The sequence below is a fragment of the Bombus flavifrons genome, chromosome 10 (assembly GCF_040668555.2).
Source record: "Bombus flavifrons isolate JBK064 chromosome 10, iyBomFlav1_principal, whole genome shotgun sequence".
Lineage (NCBI taxonomy): Eukaryota > Metazoa > Arthropoda > Insecta > Hymenoptera > Apidae > Bombus > Bombus flavifrons.
This window is the reverse complement of record NC_138451.1, coordinates 12016323-12036457: the sequence shown is the minus strand read 5'-3', so window position 1 is coordinate 12036457 and position 20135 is coordinate 12016323. Positions and strand designations below refer to the sequence as shown.

General features: G+C 32.5%; 6 protein-coding genes across 22 annotated transcripts in view; 2 read left to right on the top strand and 4 right to left on the bottom strand.

The window, feature by feature from the left end:
• The window catches only part of pHCl-1 (pH-sensitive chloride channel 1), a 91557-nt gene extending 84061 nt beyond the window's left edge, over positions 1-7496 (top strand). For 9 of the 16 annotated variants that reach the window (XM_069121982.1, XM_069121969.1, XM_069121967.1 and 6 more), the window contains 2 exons: positions 1628-1753; positions 3049-7496. In XM_069121982.1, the coding sequence (XP_068978083.1) occupies positions 1628-1753; positions 3049-3180 (258 nt within the window). In that variant the 3' untranslated portion in view covers positions 3181-7496. The remainder of the gene's footprint in view (positions 1-1627; positions 1754-3048) is intronic. The other 7 variants (XM_069121970.1, XM_069121968.1, XM_069121972.1 and 4 more) reach the window with 1 other exon arrangement.
• Positions 7497-9701: 2205 nt separating this feature from the next.
• Positions 9702-10559, bottom strand: strat (RAB interacting factor STRAT). The gene is made up of 2 exons (XM_069121992.1): positions 10242-10559; positions 9702-9974 (listed from the first exon to the last, which is right to left on the bottom strand). The coding sequence occupies exons 1-2, from the start codon at positions 10365-10367 to the stop codon at positions 9741-9743; spliced, it is 360 nt and encodes a 119-aa protein (XP_068978093.1). The 5' UTR covers positions 10368-10559; the 3' UTR covers positions 9702-9740.
• Positions 10560-10708: 149 nt separating this feature from the next.
• On the bottom strand, positions 10709-11507 carry LOC138184225 (uncharacterized). Its single transcript, XM_069121991.1, has 2 exons — positions 11216-11507; positions 10709-11105 (listed from the first exon to the last, which is right to left on the bottom strand). The coding sequence occupies exons 1-2, from the start codon at positions 11454-11456 to the stop codon at positions 10756-10758; spliced, it is 591 nt and encodes a 196-aa protein (XP_068978092.1). The 5' UTR covers positions 11457-11507; the 3' UTR covers positions 10709-10755.
• Positions 11508-11633: 126 nt separating this feature from the next.
• Positions 11634-15337, bottom strand: Orc1 (origin recognition complex subunit 1). The gene is made up of 5 exons (XM_069121748.1): positions 13137-15337; positions 12801-13074; positions 12453-12718; positions 12102-12385; positions 11634-12020 (listed from the first exon to the last, which is right to left on the bottom strand). Exons 1-5 carry the CDS (start codon positions 14966-14968, stop codon positions 11854-11856), a joined length of 2823 nt encoding a protein of 940 aa, XP_068977849.1. The 5' UTR covers positions 14969-15337; the 3' UTR covers positions 11634-11853.
• Positions 15338-15502: 165 nt separating this feature from the next.
• Positions 15503-17139, top strand: LOC138183839 (splicing regulator RBM11). The gene is made up of 2 exons (XM_069121275.1): positions 15503-15599; positions 16511-17139. The coding sequence occupies exons 1-2, from the start codon at positions 15516-15518 to the stop codon at positions 17012-17014; spliced, it is 588 nt and encodes a 195-aa protein (XP_068977376.1). The 5' UTR covers positions 15503-15515; the 3' UTR covers positions 17015-17139.
• LOC138183837 (glucose dehydrogenase [FAD, quinone]) lies at positions 17137-20097 on the bottom strand. Of its 2 annotated transcripts, none has more exons than XM_069121271.1 (11): positions 19719-20097; positions 19362-19561; positions 19176-19287; positions 18975-19109; positions 18802-18917; positions 18570-18737; positions 18334-18487; positions 18101-18261; positions 17847-18024; positions 17569-17773; positions 17137-17497 (listed from the first exon to the last, which is right to left on the bottom strand). In XM_069121271.1, exons 1-11 carry the CDS (start codon positions 19870-19872, stop codon positions 17305-17307), a joined length of 1776 nt encoding a protein of 591 aa, XP_068977372.1. In that variant the 5' UTR covers positions 19873-20097; the 3' UTR covers positions 17137-17304. The 2 variants fall into 2 exon arrangements, with proteins under 2 accessions (XP_068977372.1, XP_068977373.1); XM_069121272.1 differs by having other exon boundaries at positions 18101-18243.
• Positions 20098-20135: the final 38 nt, after the last annotated feature.

Here is a 20135-nt window from a genome sequence, read left to right as displayed (position 1 = left end):
TATTATTATTTTTTTTCTAATATATATATATTATTAATAATATGATTGTGACGTGAACAATCGCTTTTTGCCATTGAACTTAACCCGATTGAAGCTTGACATGTAGCATAAGCTTGACATAAAATACCTTTCTCAAACGCAACTGTCCGGTACAGAGATCCGCTGTAGCGTTCGCCCAGTTTAATGACAAGAATTAGCTGAAACGAATTAACGAAAGAAAAGTAAAGAGCAAACGAAGAGAGAGACATTAAACTGCGCGAAAGTCGCGAAGGGAATTCTTGGTTAAATTCTTTGACGATTCATCGTGCGGAGAACCTGTGCTCGAGAAAAGATATCGTCGAAACGATTTAGATATGTACAGTTGTTACAAGAGAGAGTGTTGTTCACATCGGAATCGAGATACTTTATTGTCAAAAGAAAAAAAAAAAGAAAAAAAATAGAGAAGAAATAAAAAGAAAATAATTAATAAGAAAGATAATATAGAAAGGTGGAAAAAGTTCGAGTCCGATGTGCGACAGTGTAATACGTAGATGTTATACGGCATGTAACTCGTAAGTTATACGCAGAGGCACGAAAGTATTGATCCATATACGTACAAGATGTACCGTTAAGAGAAAACAACGATTCGCTTTTCGATCAAAAACACGAGACGTGTGGAAAGTCGTACGTCGAGAGTTCGTTTTCGCTCGAAACGGTGACTTTGCGATGGAGACGATTTCTCGCGTGCCTCGGTGGTGGTACTCGCTTGCTTTTTATAGTGAAAACAGTTGGCAAGAAAAAGTATCGATTTATTATAATACAACCCACTTAATATAGAAAGAGTTCGATCGAATCCGATTCGACTCGCAGTCCATAGGTGTTATTATTGTACGTATGATAATTTTCTCGCTTTTATTTTCTAACAAACATCGTTCCCGCTCTATTTGTACAAGGGGGAACGTGTACGAGCTTTTCTTTCGATTGATCTCAACACGCATTCCAATTATCGGATTGCTTTGCGATAAGAAGGACGTTTCGTTGCGCGAGTAGTATCAGTTTGGTAATCGATGCGATGATTCGAACGAGAAGCGACGGTGGCCGATGTGTCTGTGCCGCGCGAGACTTTCGAAATTTCTCACGCCTTTACGTGCAAGCTTGTTCATCTTGATCAAAGCCTTCGTCACGCTTAACTTACTCGTGCTTGTCGTCTCGAACGATCGATTATCGATAGAAGCTGAACAAAGCTGGCCGTCTAACGAAATTTTCCCTAAGACGATGCGACTAAAATAGCGATTCTGCTCCAATTCTTATTATTTCGCAATTAATTTCTTTTGCGTTGATCTCGCAATGAAAATGAGCTTGTTCATCCGTTAAATCGACTTATATTTATATCTGATTTATATTATATTCTGGACGGCAACTGGTTTCTCTTCTTCCCGTTGTTTAAACAATGAGTCGTAATCGTCGTCGACATATCGGTCATCTTTGCTGTGACAAACGAAGCGAAACGAAACGAAACGAAAGAAAAAGAAAAGGAGATAGAATAACGGAAAAAGGAGAGGAATAGAAAAATTGGTCGAAGGATGGATCGTTGTTTACACGAAAGATCGTGAGAATATAAGTTTCTTCTACGGAGACCCTGTCGCAGGGTAAAAAGAAGCGAGAGGGCGGTCCACCGACCGGAGCTACGACAGGACCGAACGAGATCGTAACCTGCACCAATTGTGGACCCAACCCTTGCACGCACACGACCACCAATGGATGCACAGCCGAGGTATGTTAATTAACTGTACTACCGTTGTGTAACTTCGAAATACCCCATTTCCTGATTTCGACAATCGATATTTCCTATCCTCTAAGTATGCAGAGTGTGCCAATATGTTATATTCAACTCCAGGAGCACGTGGTATTCGTTAAATAAGCAAAAAGGCTCGTAAAATAAACGTGAGGCCAAATATCGTTAGTTTGGAAATTATAAGACGTTTTCATCAGCGAAACGTTACGCCGTTGCATCTATATTATAGCGTTTACGTAGTAATTAACACTAGGTCTAAGTATATTAAATTTCATATCATTTGGTAGCACTTTAACATGGTTACAAGGATTGTATATTTTAAGAATGAAACGTAGAAAAATGATGAAAAAGACGCTTTGTTATAAAATAATGTGCCAATAGCTTTTGTAGCCACTTTACCTCTAAGATGTTTTATACACCTTTGCTGTTTATAACTTGTCTCTGACAAACAATCCTCTTATCGAAAACTCGTAATGTTCACTTTGCCCCATTGCTGTCATTAAATGGTGCAACCATAAACGATAGCGGTCAGTAATGTTTTATTGTTCTCCGCTCTCTCCACTGCAGTCGAAAAGTCTAACTCTTTTAACCAGTTAGCTGTTGTTGACGAGTATACTCGTCACGAAGAAATGGCAATATTTCGTGATACGACGAGCGCTGTCAGTAGCAAAATCGAAAAGTAAAATAATCATTTCACTACAACTTAATTCTATATTATAACAGCCACACATGCGCTGTGCTTGACGAGTATACTCGTCACGAAGAAATGGCAATATTTCGTGATACGACGAGCGCTGTCAGTAGCAAAATCGAAAAGTAAAATAATCATTTCACTACAAGTTAATTCTATATTATAACAGCCACGCATGCGCTGTGCTTGACGAGTATACTCGTCACGAAGAAATGGCAATATTTCGTGATACGACGAGCGCTGTCAGTAGCAAAATCGAAAAGTAAAATAATCATTTCACTACAACTTAATTCTATATTATAACAGCCACGCATGCGCTGTGCTTGACGAGTATACTCGTCGTCTCTTCGTTTTTGCGACACGTTTTAGATACAAACTTTGCAAAGAGATCGCAACAGCTGACTGGTTAATATTTGTCAAGATGTAACACCAGAAGGCGAACGAACTTATTACAAAATTTGGTACATTCTTCGAAAGTTTTCAAGACACTCTGTATACGCGAGCAGATCCATTCCGCGTGTTTTCGTTTCACGATCCTCTTGTGCACTGGAAACACCTATCGTTAACGATCCTTTTGTTTCAGCTGAGAAAAAAGGAACCACCGCATCCGATAAGAGTGGCAAAGACGATCGACGTAATAGCAAGAATCACTTTTCCGGTCGCCTATTTCATGTTCCTCACCTTTTTCTTCATCCACTACAAAGGCACCTCGTAGACCAACACCAGAGGCAACAGTCCAGAAGAATTCCACCGTTGATCATCGAAGGCCACGTCACTCGGCGTGGCTCTATCTCAAGTCGAATTTCAATCGTCGAAGAGAAGCGTCGAAGCTAAAGAACCAAAGGGGAGCAGACACGTGACGCGTAGGTCATCTGGAAAGTGTGTATCGAAATCGGAAGGGACGAACTCGTCGGATAAACTCGACGGTCGAAGAAAGTGTTCGGCGATCTCTCCACCGCTCGAAGAAGCGAAACATCGTCGGAAAAAGGATTCGCGAGAAAGTGTGTTTCGATGTCGATGCATGAAACCAGAAATGATCACGTCTATACGTAGGTGGTATTCCGTGGAAAAAAATGTACTTACTAACGATATGACGTACGAAACGGTATCGATCGGCGCGTGATCGAGCGAAGATCGTGCCGAAGTCTTAGGCTGTCTTTTCTTTGGCTTCGAAGGGCGAAGAAACGGGGAGAGCAAGAGAAATTGGTGGATTCGCCTCTTCCTCATCTTTTCTCACATGTGATAATTCTTAAAAGCACTCTTTATCGAAAAAGCGAAAAGCAAGCTTGGGTCCGGTGAATAGTCGACGAAGAGCGTACATACGAAGAGAAATAGGGTACGAGAGCGAGAAAAAAGCGAATGAAAGGGAGGGAGAGAAAGAGAGGGAGAGAGAGAGAGAGAGAGAGCGAGAGATAGAACGAAAACGCGGACACACTCTTTAAAAATCTTTCTTCTACTATCGGATATAGTGATGTCGCTAATTCGAGAATGCTTCTGAAAACTAGCTAAAAAGGAAAAAAAAAAGAAATCAAATTTACTTAATTAAGGAATGTTATTACTTGTAATCTCACTACAAATAGGTAAGGTCGATGTAAGTGTCGTCCATGAAATCGCTAACTCGTGATTCGCCTTTTACTTAAATATCGACCTTTTTTCTGTACTTTATCGTGATTACGATACCGTGGCAAAAATCAACGTGATCGCAAGTTAGCTCTATATTCGTAGACCTTTAAAAAAAGACGTTCGCTTTCAATCGAGGGAGCAGGGCTGCGAAGCATACAATTCCGTTGTACAAAAAGAAAAAAATATATATACATATATATATATACAGACACACATACAAACATGTGCATGCACACACACACACACAGACACGCACACACCCATATACACACATACACACACACACACTACACATACACACATAAATATAGTTAATCAATCGTCGTTTCATCGAAGCTTTTCACTGTAGGTACATACGTATACTTATAATACGATATGTATCCTTTTCTCAATCATTCAGGGTAGCATTCGCATAAATAGCTTTTACGATTTATATTCTACCTGTACGATCAGTGCAGTTCAAGGAAAGCGAAGCGAATTGATGAGGTCGTAACAAAAACGAGTCCTGTCGAATTTTTGAAACCTTCAGGTAATAACGAGTGCATTCTAATAACCAGAAGTTATCCTGGCCACAAATTAAGTAGAATCATTATCGTAAAATTAACTATACGTGTCTTGCTTTATCGTCGAATCGGTTCTTTAAAAATTGTTATTACTTCGTGATTTAATTTAGTATAACTCCTCTGTGATATGATCGAGGATACACTTGTAGAGATTATGTAACGTGATTAATATTTTGTTTAATTAAATTGGGATATATCGAAGCGAAATTAACGTTACAATAGGACTACCAAACCACTCACGACGACTGGTATCAGATTTGTTGGTTTTGTAATTGCTAAAAGTGTTTTTGGTAACATTAATGTTTACTTATCTATTTTTGTCATACTGTTTTTATTCTAATTAGACATGTATAACATATTTAGCTCGCGCATTGAAGAGTACTATTTTGCTTTCTTGGAAAAAGACAAACACGAATAGGGGTAGTTTTTGTTACGAGACCTTCGACTCGTTTGACATAGAAAAGAAGAGATTCAAATTGACCCATTGAATTCCATGAACAAATTAATCTTCCGAATTTCTTTTTAATTTCTCTTCGTTCTAAACGAAATTCGAATGTACGAACAAAACTTGATCGATGATGATAGATAATGATCGTATTAACGACAAAACGATAACACACACAGGGAGGAATTAACTTAATACGGGTAAAGCTTGCGATTAGCTTAGATTTAACGAAGTGCCCATATTCGATGCTCGAGCGACGCTGATGCTTTGCCCGCGAAAGATACAATTTAGGAAGAACGTAGAAAAAGTAACAAAAGTCAAGTACGCCGCTCGATACTTTTTGAAAGAATGAACTTCAGTGGAAGAAACAGCGAGGCGGCTGAAAGAAATTTTTAGAATATAATTCCAGAGTTAACATTCGATGTTTCTTCGAGTAATCTGCGCATCTTTAGATATACAATTACTATTATTACTGTTATTGTTCTTATTATTATCAATTGTCACCATCATCGTCGTCATCCTTGTCATCGCCATCGCCATCAACGTCATTATTATTACTATTGCCACACTACTATTACTATTGTTATCATTAAAAGAATAACTATTACTATTATTAAATACCGCTACTATCGTGCTACTATATCGTTACCGCTATTTGTAAGCGTTATTCTTATTACGAAGTTTCGGTGAGATTATACGAGAGAAACGTGGCCGGGGAAAACATCGAACGAAAAATCGTCAAACCGATTTCGAATCGTACGTGCCACTTGATTCTTCAGCAATATTAACCGCAGACCAAAGTATTCCATCACCTATCGTGCTTTCACAGAGTTTAGTCGAGTACGCGGTCGTTCGCGTGTTCCAGGTAATCGCGAGCCGATCGTTAAAAGAAAGTTTTCTTCGAGCGAAGGATTAAGAGGAAGAAGAAATTTAACGATTTCACCAAGCTCAATCGTGTAGAAAAGTTGCACGGAAAACAATGAAAGAAAAAAAAAAAAAAGAGAAAGGAGGAGAACGTATTACGTATTACGTGTTTAGAATAATCAAAAATCAATTCTGTATAATTATATCGATCGCAAACCCGCCATCTCACCTTGTCCTCGACTTTGATTTTCATCTTTTACATTACGATTGACCGTTCGTAGCCAAGTATCACGATGTACACGCGAGTACGGCGTTTGACAACGGCGTTCGTTCGTTTAATAAAAGTTCGAGGAGACAGCTGCTTTTTTTCCAGTAATACGTGACACTTTATAGCGACACTATGCGAACGATGTAATTGTACCGTATCGCTATATTTATTACAATTACCGATAATTAGGATCGTAGGTGTTAACGTTACAAGTGTCTACGGGCATCGTAAAAACAATTGAAAATAAGCTTCTCTTATTATTATGGCGCCGACTTAAGAGTATTCGACACATAAGAGTAATCGACACAACGAATATTGCGTAGAGGCCGAATTTGCCGATCAAGGAACGAACGATTCGATTCATCTAGTTGGAAATTATATTTTGTCGGGGGACGAAAATATCGCTCAGTCCAAACTCGGTGAAATTCTTTTTTTTTTCTCCTTTTCTTATCCGAAAGATACAAACAAAAGACGAAGAATATAAAATAAAGAGACAAAGATGCATGTTGGAAAATTTTGCCGAGGTTGGCGACGAGTCGATGAAAAAAGGATGATCGTTGACTACACCTATCGCTGTTTCATACGCGTTGTCATCTGCCGTGAGTGAACAAGCAGTCGTTTAGATGATAGGACGCGTTGATAAATTAATTAATTAATTAATGTCGTTAATGTTTATAATACTCCACGGACCAAAACACGTAATCCTAAATCTTTAGCGTCGTATATAATTAGCTGCACTTGTGCAATGCCTCCTACGAGACCGCATAGCATCGGATTCATCCTTCGTTACGCATCGATTCGTTCGGCGATTCTATTTTCGTCGAACTATATCTTCACCCTCGTTGACAAGTATTAAAGACACCTGCACGTCCTGGCAAAATAATTTACCGACTAGTAACGTTAGTAATTTGATAAGTTGCAAAAATTGTAGGTAATAGAATTCTTTTTCACAAATTTACAACTTTAAGTTGCAACTTGCAAAAATTTGAGCGATTAGACGAGTCTATTTTCTGCGGGAAGTTTATTTATTTTGTCAAAATGTATTTATAATTTATTTGTGTATTCTGTTCGACAATGAAATCAACGAAAGCTCGTTCGTACGTATAATTACTATCAGTCGATAATGCAGGTTCAAACAGTGTTGAAAATCTTGTTATACAGGTGAAAGCACGAGACGAAGGATGAATCATCGTCGAATACATTTTGAGCTTCGTCGTCGTGGTCGACAAATTTCACGAGATTAATTCTCTAAACACCAATCGACGCACGTTCGATAGTTTGATCCTTTCCAGGAGTTTAGGCAGCTTTCACCGACGCGTTCTACCCGATTTTTAATGTATAGCCATTACTATATCGTCGAAAGTCTGTCTAATAGATTCATTTTGATCTGCGTTCTCGTAAACGTAAACGATAATGCAAGCGCTTTGTGACTAGCCAAATCGAAACACATTGATCCATGAGAAATTAAATATTAGTCAAGGTAGAAAGTTACAATTAGTTGAACTGATTTTTTAGGCAACGACGAACTGGAAGATCGTACAGTAGAGTAGAATGGTGAATAAATGAGAATGACGAGCAACTTTTTTAACCCTTACGAGACGAACGGTTGACTAATGGTAGTCAGTTGACCAAAAGTTATTCAAGTTTACAAATTATAAATAACTTTTAGGAAGATTGTTGAGTTGCTCTAACTTTTCTGATGCCATTGAAACTTATTGGAACATGTTGGAACGTAAATTTCTGTCATGAACGCAACTACGCATCTCATTTTAAAAATTATTATTATATTATGTTTTTTCAAATTTGACCGTAATTGTAATCTGTACTGTTATATTATTGCCTTTAGTTTTAAAAGAGGAATTACACGCAGTCTCAAAAGGGTTAAAACAAACAAAGACAAAGAGTAAACAGCGATTACTATCGGACTTTTATGATAGCATAAATGTCCACGTGTATATTTGTTCGATTTTCTAGTCTATCCGATTCTATTCTTATTTTTGTACCTTTTCCACTGCATCTATCGAAGGCATGGACAAAGATCACGGATTTTATGTAACGCGAAAGTAAGATATAGATATTTCGATACACGATATCGGTGATCGCTTATCGATTGATTTTGCATATTAGAATATGTATTGTACTATGTTTAAAAAAATGTGCACGTCTCACGTGTACGAAAAGATGTGAAGCAGTAGGAGAAACGGTGATCAAGTTCTGAAAGACGAGGAAACCGTATTAGATGAGCCTTATCAGTGTTACTATATTACAGATCGATACATTCGAGTATTATGTATATGCAATTTTCAAAAAAAAAAAAGTTCTCTTAGCGTAGGATTAATAATCGCATCGTTGAATCCAATACTTTTCACCGTTACTGTTTATCGATATTTTATCATTTATTACAAGCTCAACTATTCTATGAATGTCCTTATATCGTTAGGTTTTATCGTTATTCGTCACTATTTTATTCATCGTACCGAGGAATTTTATCATCGTTGCCACATCGCGTGATTATATATGATAATTAATGTTCACCGTTGCGATCGTTATTAATAATTACCGTAAATCGATTACTAGTTCACGATTACATATTATGCACGTTCAACTTGAATGAAACTCGCGCGCGATAATAAAGACAGAATGAAGCAAGAAATAGACAAGAAAGAAATAAAAGAAAGCTTTGTTGTTTACAAGGCGAAACGTATGCACGACTATTTTTGCAGCATTTCACGCAAATATAACGCGACTAGAGGGAGGAGAAATAAATAAATACATAAATGAATTAATTATAAGCGAATCTTTTCAAAAGGCTTTACAAACACGCAACATCTTTTTTTCTTTGCGATAATTATGAGAAAAAATCAAGAAAAAAAAGTTGATTAATTATAGAAACAGTTCATACATATAAGCGTCTCTTCTTTATCGTAAAAAGATTACAATGTACAATGAATAATGAATGAAAATTCGTTTCCTATTTACATTTTCTTAAATACATCAAAAATGCAAAATTCAAGTTATCGTGATTATTTTTTAAGGGAAATAATGATTTACATGCATATACAAATACACATAACAAATGCGTACACGTAGACTTTACTCACGCATTACCAACGCATTACATAAAATAATTATGCCAATATGCACAATGAATAATCATTATTGCGACCAAACGGTTGCAATGATATAAAACATCAATACATTATTATGATAAAATCGCGAATGCACATTTAATAAGTGCATTAATAAATCGTTTCTAATCGTAAGCGTAATTTATTAATTATTATATCGTAACGACGATTGATTATCTGATTTATCGGCTGTGTTTGTAACGTACGTGATTAAGTATTAAATTATCAACTTAAATAGTAACGTGGTTCTTTTTAAAAACTGACTTCCTTCAAACTTTTAAGATCCTCCTTCTATCTATTTCATGGTGTAACATATAGTTTTGGGATAAAAGATCTGGCCACACCTTTTATATAAAATTAAAAAACAACTTTATTCAATATAAATCATTCGTGCTTAACTCTACTTAGCGCAATGTATGATTTCTTTGTAGATAAATCGTGCCAACCCACTGGACCCCTTTCACAATCTGCACATGCTAAATACTTTACGTTGTCTACTGTATGCGAAACACCAATATTTTCAAATGTATACATATCCTCCACCAACCAATAGTTTGTTATCAGTTCCTGTTGATCAGCTTCACCTTCTCCCTTACGATGTATATAGGGTAGATTAAACTAAAATATTATATGACACACCTTAGCTCAACTACTAAACATTTTTCTACTCTATTGTGTTTCATGTTTGTATAACAGCACAACACTAACCAAAAAAATAAACTACAAACTATATAGACTTTTAGGTTAGGTCCGTAACAAATACAGATATATCTAAACGACTTAACACAACGTACAACGCTTAATGAAATTTTGACGAATATTGGAATTCTATGTAATTTAACTTTTTTAATAATGCCTCGTGTTTAAAAAAAGCAAATGATTCACCTCAATATTAACTAGCCGGGCTGCACCAGCATTAAGCATTTTAGACGGACAAAATGTGCAATAAACTTTCGTCTTGTTCTTTTCATCTTGATCCTTCAATGTGCTGATATCCTTATTCGTAGACATATTTCTATATTTTAGACGTTTGATATTTATAAATATTAGTCACACAACTATTTGACATTAATAATGTTGACACTTGAAACAAAATGTACTAGTCTGACTAGAGTCTAATATCATAGTCAGAAATAATCGATAACATTTCGATAATCGAACAATTAAATTTTGTCTTATCGAAGATAGCTTCAAAGCAATGCGCCAAATTTATTTCTTATCTGTTCTAATCTTCTTCGAAAATATTTTAAATTTCTCCCAACTTATTGAATTTTATAAAAATATTATATGTAAATATCCTAAAAGCTTTTACAAACCATTTAAAATAAAACATCTGTCTTTTTTGATAAGTACTCACATCAGCATGTCTTTTAAAAGTTTATTTTTATATAAGATTTAGTTATTTATTATATACTGTAATATAATCGTTTGTTCGATCCATTTCTTTCACACCTATTAATTTCCAACCATATTCATTAAACTTTTCATCAAATGGCATTGGATCCGTCCAACGATTTTCGTTTGATTTTGGTCCAATGACAAAAATAAGATTCCCTTTATAATTTTCGATATAATCACAAAATGCCGATGAGTTATTAAAATAACAAAATAAAAGAGCATATTTGTCCGATAGAAAAAAATTGTTTTTATTATTTTCGCCAATGAAAACAATATTTTTTAAAAATAAGGGCGGTGAATATTTACTATACCACCATGAGCGATTTACTTCTACACCGGTCACGTTTAAACCTTAAAAAAGTAATTAAAGATACGAAATTTTATTTCGAAGATTGATCAAGAATAACACTTAAATTTTTTTAGCACTTAGAAATTATAAATATACCTTACGAATATCTTACCAGAATATTTTTCAAACAACCATTCTAATAAACCACAACCACATCCTATGCTTGCTAGACAAACCACTTTGTGTTTATCAATTATTTCTTTTATCCAATGTAAATCATTAATAGTTGGTAAAACCCAAAATATTCTGCTTTTATCTAATTTAGTCAAAGTGCAATTTAAATTAGCAATATCCAACCACTTTTGTTCACTGTGGAACATTAAAATTTGTTCTTCAATGTTCTCGTTAACCATGATTTTATTATATAAACACTGCTTATATTCAGAATGTATTAGATCTTCGTTATTTACTAATAGTCAGTCAAATTTGTAGATGAGATTCCTAAATTACGTAATTCGCTAATGTATATTAATAGATTTCCGTATATATATCGTTAATAGTGATAATAATTACTAAATTACTATTTAATGTATTTTAGACATAAAATTTAATTCGTTAATAAATAATATAATATAATAATTTATATTACAAAAATTCATAAATGTTAGTTGCAATAGAGTAAAAAATTAAAAATTTGATAGATTACTTCATATACTAAGGCACTTTTCGGGAAGCACATAACATATTATCCAAAGCACACACACGCGCGCGCGACACACATGCATCTATTAAAAAAATTACAGTCTATTTTCAATTTAAATCTAATTCCTGTGTTGCATAGTGAATATCATCCGTAGAAACGTTCAATAAAATCTTTTGATGTATGTCATTTTTCGAGTGTTCGCATATTAACAATCTATTGGAACCCAATCTTGCGCATACAGCAAGTATTTCCGTTATGGTAGGTACTTCAATACCTGTAACACAATTGAGTAAACAATAAATAAACTTATAATCTTTTCAAATATTAGCTAGTATCTCACATTAAACAAACGAACCATCAAAAGAGCACAGTGACTCAACTTGTCTATATGCATTTTTAAAATATACTTCTTCGATCGAAGTTCGCGTGACTTCTGCAGATACAGCAAGCAAAAATATTTTTTCCACTTTTGAACAGTGTTTTATAGCCTGAACTTTAGCCGAGGCAATCATTTCGGATACAGCTTCCGATACATCTTGAAGAGATATTGTTTCGGCATTTCGCAATTCCGCGATTTCCATAGCACGACGACATATATCCAGAGCGCGTCTAGCATCTCCAGATACAGCAGAAACTTTCCTAAAATAAAATATTTGATAAGCAATAACAATATAAGTATGATACCACAATATAAGTATTGTGATACCTTGCAACTAGTTGTACAGCTTCACTTCTAAAACCATCATAGTCCTTAAGTCGAGACGTGACTATTTCCTGTAGTTGTTTGAAATTATAAGGTTGAAAAGTCAATCGTGTTAGGCCTAAACGCGATGTAACCCGACCCATCAATACTCTCTCAGGTAAATCCATAGTATTTGCTATAGTGATAACAACTAACTGTGCTGTTGATTTTGTTGGCCAATCTAATAAATTGTATACAACATCCTGACGTTTTGTACACAACAAGTCGAGCTACAAGAATGATATATATTAGCAATAAATATCCATAATACCTATAAATGATATATAATATAACATTTAAAGGAAATCATACTTCATCTACAAGAAGCAATGTCATTTTAGAAGTACCACTATGAAATCTTTTTTCAAGTGTATGGTATGATTGCTCCCATGTAGCTGTTCTACCATTCAGCTGCTTTAGAATTTGCACATAAGCTTGTCTTGGTTCTGTTAGTTTCATCCCATTAATTGCAACATAGTCGAAATCATCCAACTGACCTTTAACTATCAACTTTTGCAGACATCTAACAGCTTCATTTACAGTTGCAGTTTTACCTGTCCCTGGTACTCCACTTATATATATACATCTGCAAATTTCTTAAATTTAGTATGTAATTTAATTTTTTAAGAAACAATTTTTTCAACATACCCTCCACTTTTATCTTCTAACTTTCCTCTAAGAAATGTAAAAATATTATTAAATTCTTCTTCCCTACAAGGTAAGGATTTTGGTACAGCACTAACATGTAATCTAGATCTAGCTTCCTGTAATGGTGTACTTGGTTTCAATAGAGCACTTTTTCTTTTTATCAATGATGGTGTTAAATTATTATATTTTGGACGAGATTTTGGAGTGCTCAAATGAGTTTTTTCTAGGCATGACTCTATGCTATTCTGCATATTATTTCTTGTTTGTGGAGTTAAGATATTTTTCTTTGCAGATGAAATTTTAATACGTTTATACATATCAGACAAATATTCATCCTCTGCATCATTGTTATTCTTATTATTTATTACTCCTTTTTGCTTATTTATTTTAACTGGTGTAGAGTTAGTAGAATTAGCAGAATTTTTAACTGCTGATGAAATTTTAATACGTTTATATGCATCGGCTAAACATTCACCCTCAGTACTACTGTCATTGTTACCAACAGATTGAATCTGTTTTGGTGTATTTTCACAAATTACTCTTTTTTGTTTAACTAATTTAACAGGTGTACTATTTGTAGATGTTGATGAGTCTTGTTTCTTTGTTGTTTCATGTATTTTTAAAGCATAATCCATCGTATCGCTTCTACTCTCAGATTTATTGGATTTTTTTAATGACTTTGCTCTGGATATTTTAGAATCTGTATCACTAACATCTTCCTCATCTTTTGTTGAAGCATGATCCAACTTATCATTTCTATTCTCAGATTTATTGGATTTTTTTAATGACTTTGCTCTGGATATTTTAGAATCTGTATCACTAACATCTTCCTCATCTTTTGTTGAAGCATGATCCAACTTATCATTTCTATTCTCAGATTTATTGGATTTTTTTAATGACTTTGCTCTGGATATTTTAGAATCTGTATCACTAATATCTTCCTCAGCTTTTGTTGAAGCATGATCCAACTTATCGTTTCTACTCTTGGATTTATTGGATTTTTTTAATAACTTTGCTTTGGATATTTTAAAATCTGTACTACTATCATTTTCTTCATCTTTTTTAGATAGAATACGATTTCTTTTATTATTTCTTGTATTTGAATATACAGGTTTAACTTCTAAATTCTGTTTGTCAATAGAACTGTTTGGAGTTTCTTTTTTTTGCTGGTTTAATAATTTTTTGTTATTCTTCATATTAGACACAATGGAGTTTATAAATAACTTATCCTCATTATAATTAATGGCTTTTCTATCCCTTAAAGATGGGGAATTTGTTCTACGTATTGTATCACACTGGTAATAAGAAAGTCTTAAAGGTGGTCTTCTATTTCTACCTTTCCTCGATATATCACCATCAATTTCTCCTGGTATCAATTTGCTATCATCATTTGCCTTATTTTTTATAGAATTATCTTTGTTGTCAATATATGATCTTTTATTCTCTACTTCTGGATAACATTTTTTCTTTTGTCTTTGAAGTCGGCTGTGAGATTTACGAATAGAATTTTCACATTCAGAATCTGTATCAATTTTATATAAACTTTTTTCTGTAGATCTTCTAAGCTTAATTTTAAGAGAAACTTGATCTTTCTGTAAGATGTTATTTTTTGGCAACGTATACTTAAACTTTTGAAATACATTTTCTGATTCCGAAGATATATTTAGAACATTTTTTGTGTCTGGAGATATATCTATAACATTTTTTCTCTTTTTTTGTATCTTAGCTACTGTAATATCATCATATGATTCTTGTTCTTTATCCGAATTTGATTCTGTATCAAGAATGATTGTTATCTCATGATCTGAACATTTATTTAATCTCATAGACATTTTAACTTTTTACTTCGACCTTTTAATTTTTTTAACAAGTTGTATTTTACTAATTGTAACGTCTCTAATATATTTTGTTTACATACTTAATCGAACATAAAGTATCAAGACAAAATAATTCTGCTTACGTTATACATTTTTCTATATATTTTCATAAAGTAAATATACTCCTATTTTGTTTTACATAAATATAACTTCGTAGCATTTATTGTTTTAGTTAGGATGAAAACGATACAGAAACACTATTTTACAAAACACTCTTATAATAATACTTGCAAGTACATATGTACCGCCAATTTTATCCTTTTAACCATGACCATAGATAAAGTAGTTTAAATGAATTGACTTCGCATAGTTGGTATTGTTTAAGCATTAACTCCCTCTATAGTGCCAAATATAGGAATTATAACTAGAACACGATCACCATACTGCGTAACATATTTCGTTCAATTATTGCTGAAATTATTTTTGTAGTTTTAATAAATTTTAATTAATCAATTTACCTTATTATCTACCTTATTATAACAATCTACCTTATTATAACAATATGAGTGAAGATATGAAAACTCTTTGGTGTGGAAATTTAAGCGATAAAGTAACGGAAGAAATTCTATACGAATTATTTTTACAGGTTTGTAATTCAGAAAACATTTCCCAATAATATTTGATATTTTAGTAAATAACAAAAAATTTCTAGGTTATTTGCAATAGTTTTATATTGACTTTACGTACACTTTTAAGTATGTGATTTGATACTACGTGACAACGTAATTAGTCTAAATTATATATAGAGTGTTTCACGCAACTATTTCATATTATAACTCTGTTACAAGTACAGTTAAGTAAGATCTCAGAGTCAGATGAATGGTTACATCCGTAAGATTCCTCTCGTCATTCTACGTTAAAAAGTATTGAAATACAATGGTGGAAAAATGATTAATTATCTAGATATGTTAACCGTTTGAGTCCCAAACAGCGCGATCGCGTTGTTTAGATTTTGTGTTGAAAAGTCCCAGTACATTTGAACGCTACAGACGACTGACGATATTTTGTATTTTATTGTTATCTTCTCAATAATTTTTATTGAACAAAACTTGAAATATTTACAAACTAATAGTACGCATATATAATAATATAGATGTATTTCTTAAAGTAACAAATCTGACAAGCGCTATCGTACCGTTTGTTTCTCTTCGCAATCGATCAAGACAATACTTTTTTCATAGAATGACAAGAGGAATCTATCTACAAAAAAAATATGCATTTCCATTTAGAAAAATAATACAATTGTTGATTGCACATGCACCATTGCACTTCTACAGACTCTTTGAATCATTCATCTTTCTCCTTTGACATTTTTATGCAACTGCACTGACAATGGAGTTATGACACCAAACAAGTGCATGGATCCAGAATATTATTTTGAAATTTCGTTGTATATTTTGATTGTTTATCTAACTGCAAAAATGAATGAAGCTATTATGTTGCATAGTTTATTTTTATATTTGATCTTTGATAAAAGTATTTTCTTCAATTTTATAGGCTGGCCCTGTACAAAACGTCACTATTCCTAAAGATCGTAATGGCAAACAAAGACCATTTGGGTTTGTAACATATAAACACGTTAATTCTGTATTATATGCTTTAGAACTATTCAATGGTACATCTCTATTTAATCGTATTCTTAATATAAGCCATCGGAAAAATGTAGAATTACCACAAATAAACTACTCACAGGACAATTTTATAAATTTCAATAATTGGCTTCAGTTAGGCCAGGAAATGATCTTAGGAAATGATATGTCTCATTTAAAAGAAGATTCATTTGGAACAAATATGATATTAAACTCAGATTTGCAGATGAAAGAGACAAACAATTGTTCTCGTAAGAATGATAGGAGATCTCAACGGGCACATCCTTATCATAGAGATCAACATAAACATAGTAATAATCACATGGACCATAGCTCTACTAGAAATCGTAACAGTCATAATAGCAATCACTATTCCAAACACAGTTATAAAAATAGCAGACGTACTTATTAATATTTCATAAAATACACATATAAATGACTTTCATTATTTACAAATAATAACAAATTTCATTTGCTTATAAAAAAGATGGAAAATTTTTTACAATCTTAGGTCTAATTTACTAAAATAAAAAATATATAATAAAATATAAAATAAAAAATATGTAATATACACTTTATAGTAGAATTTTCTTGATGTTAAATGTTAAATAACAATATAAGATGTACTTCTTATGATTTAGCTTTGTTTACTTAAATTAAAATAAAATTAGTATTCAATAAAAGAATTATATTTCTCATATATTAATCATTAGGTGTATGGTAATAATTATATAATTTATGACATTCTGTATGACTCATGTAAACTTTTGTATTATGTTTAATTATACGTGCAGCTTTTTCGGCAATCATTATAACTGCAGCATTAATATTACCACTTGGTAAAACTGGAAATACAGATGCATCAACTACATATAAATTTTTTGTTCCGTAAACCCTATAAAAAGTAATCTATATAACGCTTATATAAAGTAAAGAACTATTTTATGTGGGAAATGAATAACTTACTTAAACATTTCATCAACAACATCACCTATTCGACATGTACCGGCAGGATGATATGAAGTTAAAGTTAAATGTTGTATATAACATTCCCAATATTTTGTGCTATCAAATATTTCATTTTCACAACCAGGGTAATGTTTTTTATAAATAGTTGCACCAACACTTTTCATTGCATTGGTTTCAATAAGTTTTTTTACAAATTGCAACCCTGAAAAATTGAATACCTGTGTAATCTTATTATAAATAGCATATATGTAACAGTAATTAATCAAATATGATACCATCTATAAGAGTTGCAATATCATCTTTATTTGACAAATATTTTGGATCAATTAAAGGTGGGTCAAGAGAGTTATTACTACTCAATTTGATTTCTCCTTTGCTTTTTGGATGTAATAACACTGGAGCAATTGTTATTGTGTTTTTATATGAATTAGGAGCAAAGTATTCTTTATATACCTATAAAATTAGTATTCAGTTATATTAATCAGTACTATAAGAAATTTATGTAATAGTAGATTTTTATGTAATATACTTTTTCGGGAATTCCCATAGCTTCTTTTAAAACAACACCATTATCTCTTGATAGCCCAAGTGGCATTACCATTATTTGTAAATCTGGTATATTTGATTTATTTTTTTGAGTAGAACTATGAAATGTTCCCAAAACTTCAACTCCTGAAAATGTCCAAGGTCCTAACATAAAACACACAAAGATATAATATAAATAGTGACAATTGAAAATTTTTAATTTTCAATAAATTTTACCTTTTCCAAAAAAAAAGTAATTTAATGCTGACATCGGATTTAAAGTACTAGCCATACTAAGACCTATGCTTGTATTAAGCATAATTAGATCAATTCCAGTAAGCACATGATCAACTAAATGTTGACCAACTGGTAAATCATTAATGACATTTATCTGAAAATAACATAGCCTATTATTTATTATATATTATTACGAGAAAAAATATAAAAACCAATATTCAATAAACAAATTTTACTTTTAAATTTTCCAAGTGTTTTTTTGGTCCAATACCAGACAACATTAATAATTTTGGAGTACCAATCGCACCAGCACACAGAATAACACCTTTTTTTGAAATTGCTTTAAATGTTTTATTTAATGCAATAAACTGCACTCCTATTGCTCTGTTCGATTGCATTAATACCTTAAAACAATTGATACTGATAATTCCAAATTTAGAATGATTATAAATTTGATTCTAAACATACTTTTTCCACATGAGCATGAGTAATAATGGACAATTTAGTTTTTAGACATTCGTACAATAATTTGTCTGTACTCCACCGTTTTCCATTTTCCACAGATAATTGTGTTTTCATGAAACCTAAATCAATAAAACAATAAAATCATACATTTTTGTTACTTCTTTATTAATAATTACCAGTTTTTAAATTATCATTGATGTTGCCAATGTTTTGATGTAATTCTTGCAATCCTTTTAAAATTATGTCGGCAAGACCAGTGTTCCATCCTAAATCAATTATATGCATTGGGCCACCATTTCCTTTAATAGGTTCTGAAAATATTTTCAAACTATAATAACAATAGTAAATGCAAAATACTAACAACCCCTGGTAATTACCAATAAAATCTGGAAACCAATCCTTATAATCTAAAGGATGTCCTCGTACATAGAGCATATAATTTAATCTACTAGTTCCACCAAGGATTTTACCCATTGGCCATTTGCTTTGCTATTAATAATTGTTATAAATTCTTAATAATATATTTTATTTAATATCATATTATGATTAATTATATAGTATACATTGTTCTTTAAACCCTTGCAAGCATTCTGTTGTGGTACAGTGATGTATTGCCAATCATATGGAGTGTTTTGAATAAGAGGAGCTAACAATGGAATATCTAAGAAAGGTGGTGCAACTCCTCCAGCTTCAAGTAATAATATTGTATATCCATGTTCTGCTAATCTTTTAGTTAAAATTGCACCTGCAGTACCAGCTCCAACTGAATTCAAAAATTATAATTTTAACTTGTACAATACAATTTTGATCAGATTTATTTTCGTTTAATTTATTTTATGCATATATACATGATTATATTTAGAATGTTTAGTATAAAACCTATACAAAAAATATATATTATATATTTATACGCTACTTACCAATAATAAAATCATACAATTGAAAGTCATGAATGTCATTAAAGAACCACTGTTTAGAAATATCAAAAAAATATATAACATTGAGGTAGTTAGAGAACATAAATACACTTAAACTAGTAATTGTAAATATAATAAAGTGTAAAAATAAGAACATTATAATGACGCTTAAAAATTGAGGTTAGGGAACATTTGGAATGTTTTCTCTCGATATAATGAGTGGTTTTTGAGGAAATGAAGCAACAAAATTATTGTTAAGCAAAAATGTACAAAACAATAATTCATAAAAATGTACATAAAACTCGTTTGTTTGTATCTTTCATTGTTAATATTAGAAAATACGGTATTGTGTGACAAGATTGCGATAGATGTCGAGAGAAAGTACAAATTTGTGTAACATATAAAACGGGATAAAGAAGA

What these genes read in the sequence shown, in the direction of transcription:
- strat (XM_069121992.1), bottom strand. Translation starts at nt 10,367, where the DNA reads ATGTCTACGAATAAGGATATCAGCACATTGAAGGATCAAGATGAAAAG. An exon ending in CCCGGCTAGTTAATATTGAG is followed by an intron (nt 9,975 to 10,241) that starts GTGAATCATTTG and finishes ATAATATTTTAG; the next exon opens with TTTAATCTACCCTATATACA.
- LOC138184225 (XM_069121991.1), bottom strand. Translation starts at nt 11,456, where the DNA reads ATGGTTAACGAGAACATTGAAGAACAAATTTTAATGTTCCACAGTGAA. An exon ending in GTTGTTTGAAAAATATTCTG is followed by an intron (nt 11,106 to 11,215) that starts GTAAGATATTCG and finishes TACTTTTTTAAG; the next exon opens with GTTTAAACGTGACCGGTGTA.
- Orc1 (XM_069121748.1), bottom strand. Translation starts at nt 14,968, where the DNA reads ATGTCTATGAGATTAAATAAATGTTCAGATCATGAGATAACAATCATT. An exon ending in CATTGCTTCTTGTAGATGAA is followed by an intron (nt 12,719 to 12,800) that starts GTATGATTTCCT and finishes TCATTCTTGTAG; the next exon opens with CTCGACTTGTTGTGTACAAA. An exon ending in GTCACTGTGCTCTTTTGATG is followed by an intron (nt 12,021 to 12,101) that starts GTTCGTTTGTTT and finishes ATTGTGTTACAG; the next exon opens with GTATTGAAGTACCTACCATA.
- LOC138183839 (XM_069121275.1), top strand. Translation starts at nt 15,516, where the DNA reads ATGAGTGAAGATATGAAAACTCTTTGGTGTGGAAATTTAAGCGATAAA. An exon ending in TATACGAATTATTTTTACAG is followed by an intron (nt 15,600 to 16,510) that starts GTTTGTAATTCA and finishes TCAATTTTATAG; the next exon opens with GCTGGCCCTGTACAAAACGT.
- LOC138183837 (XM_069121271.1), bottom strand. Translation starts at nt 19,872, where the DNA reads ATGTTCTTATTTTTACACTTTATTATATTTACAATTACTAGTTTAAGT. An exon ending in TTGGTTTCCAGATTTTATTG is followed by an intron (nt 19,110 to 19,175) that starts GTAATTACCAGG and finishes AAATATTTTCAG; the next exon opens with AACCTATTAAAGGAAATGGT. An exon ending in TTACTTTTTTTTTGGAAAAG is followed by an intron (nt 18,262 to 18,333) that starts GTAAAATTTATT and finishes GTTTTATGTTAG; the next exon opens with GACCTTGGACATTTTCAGGA.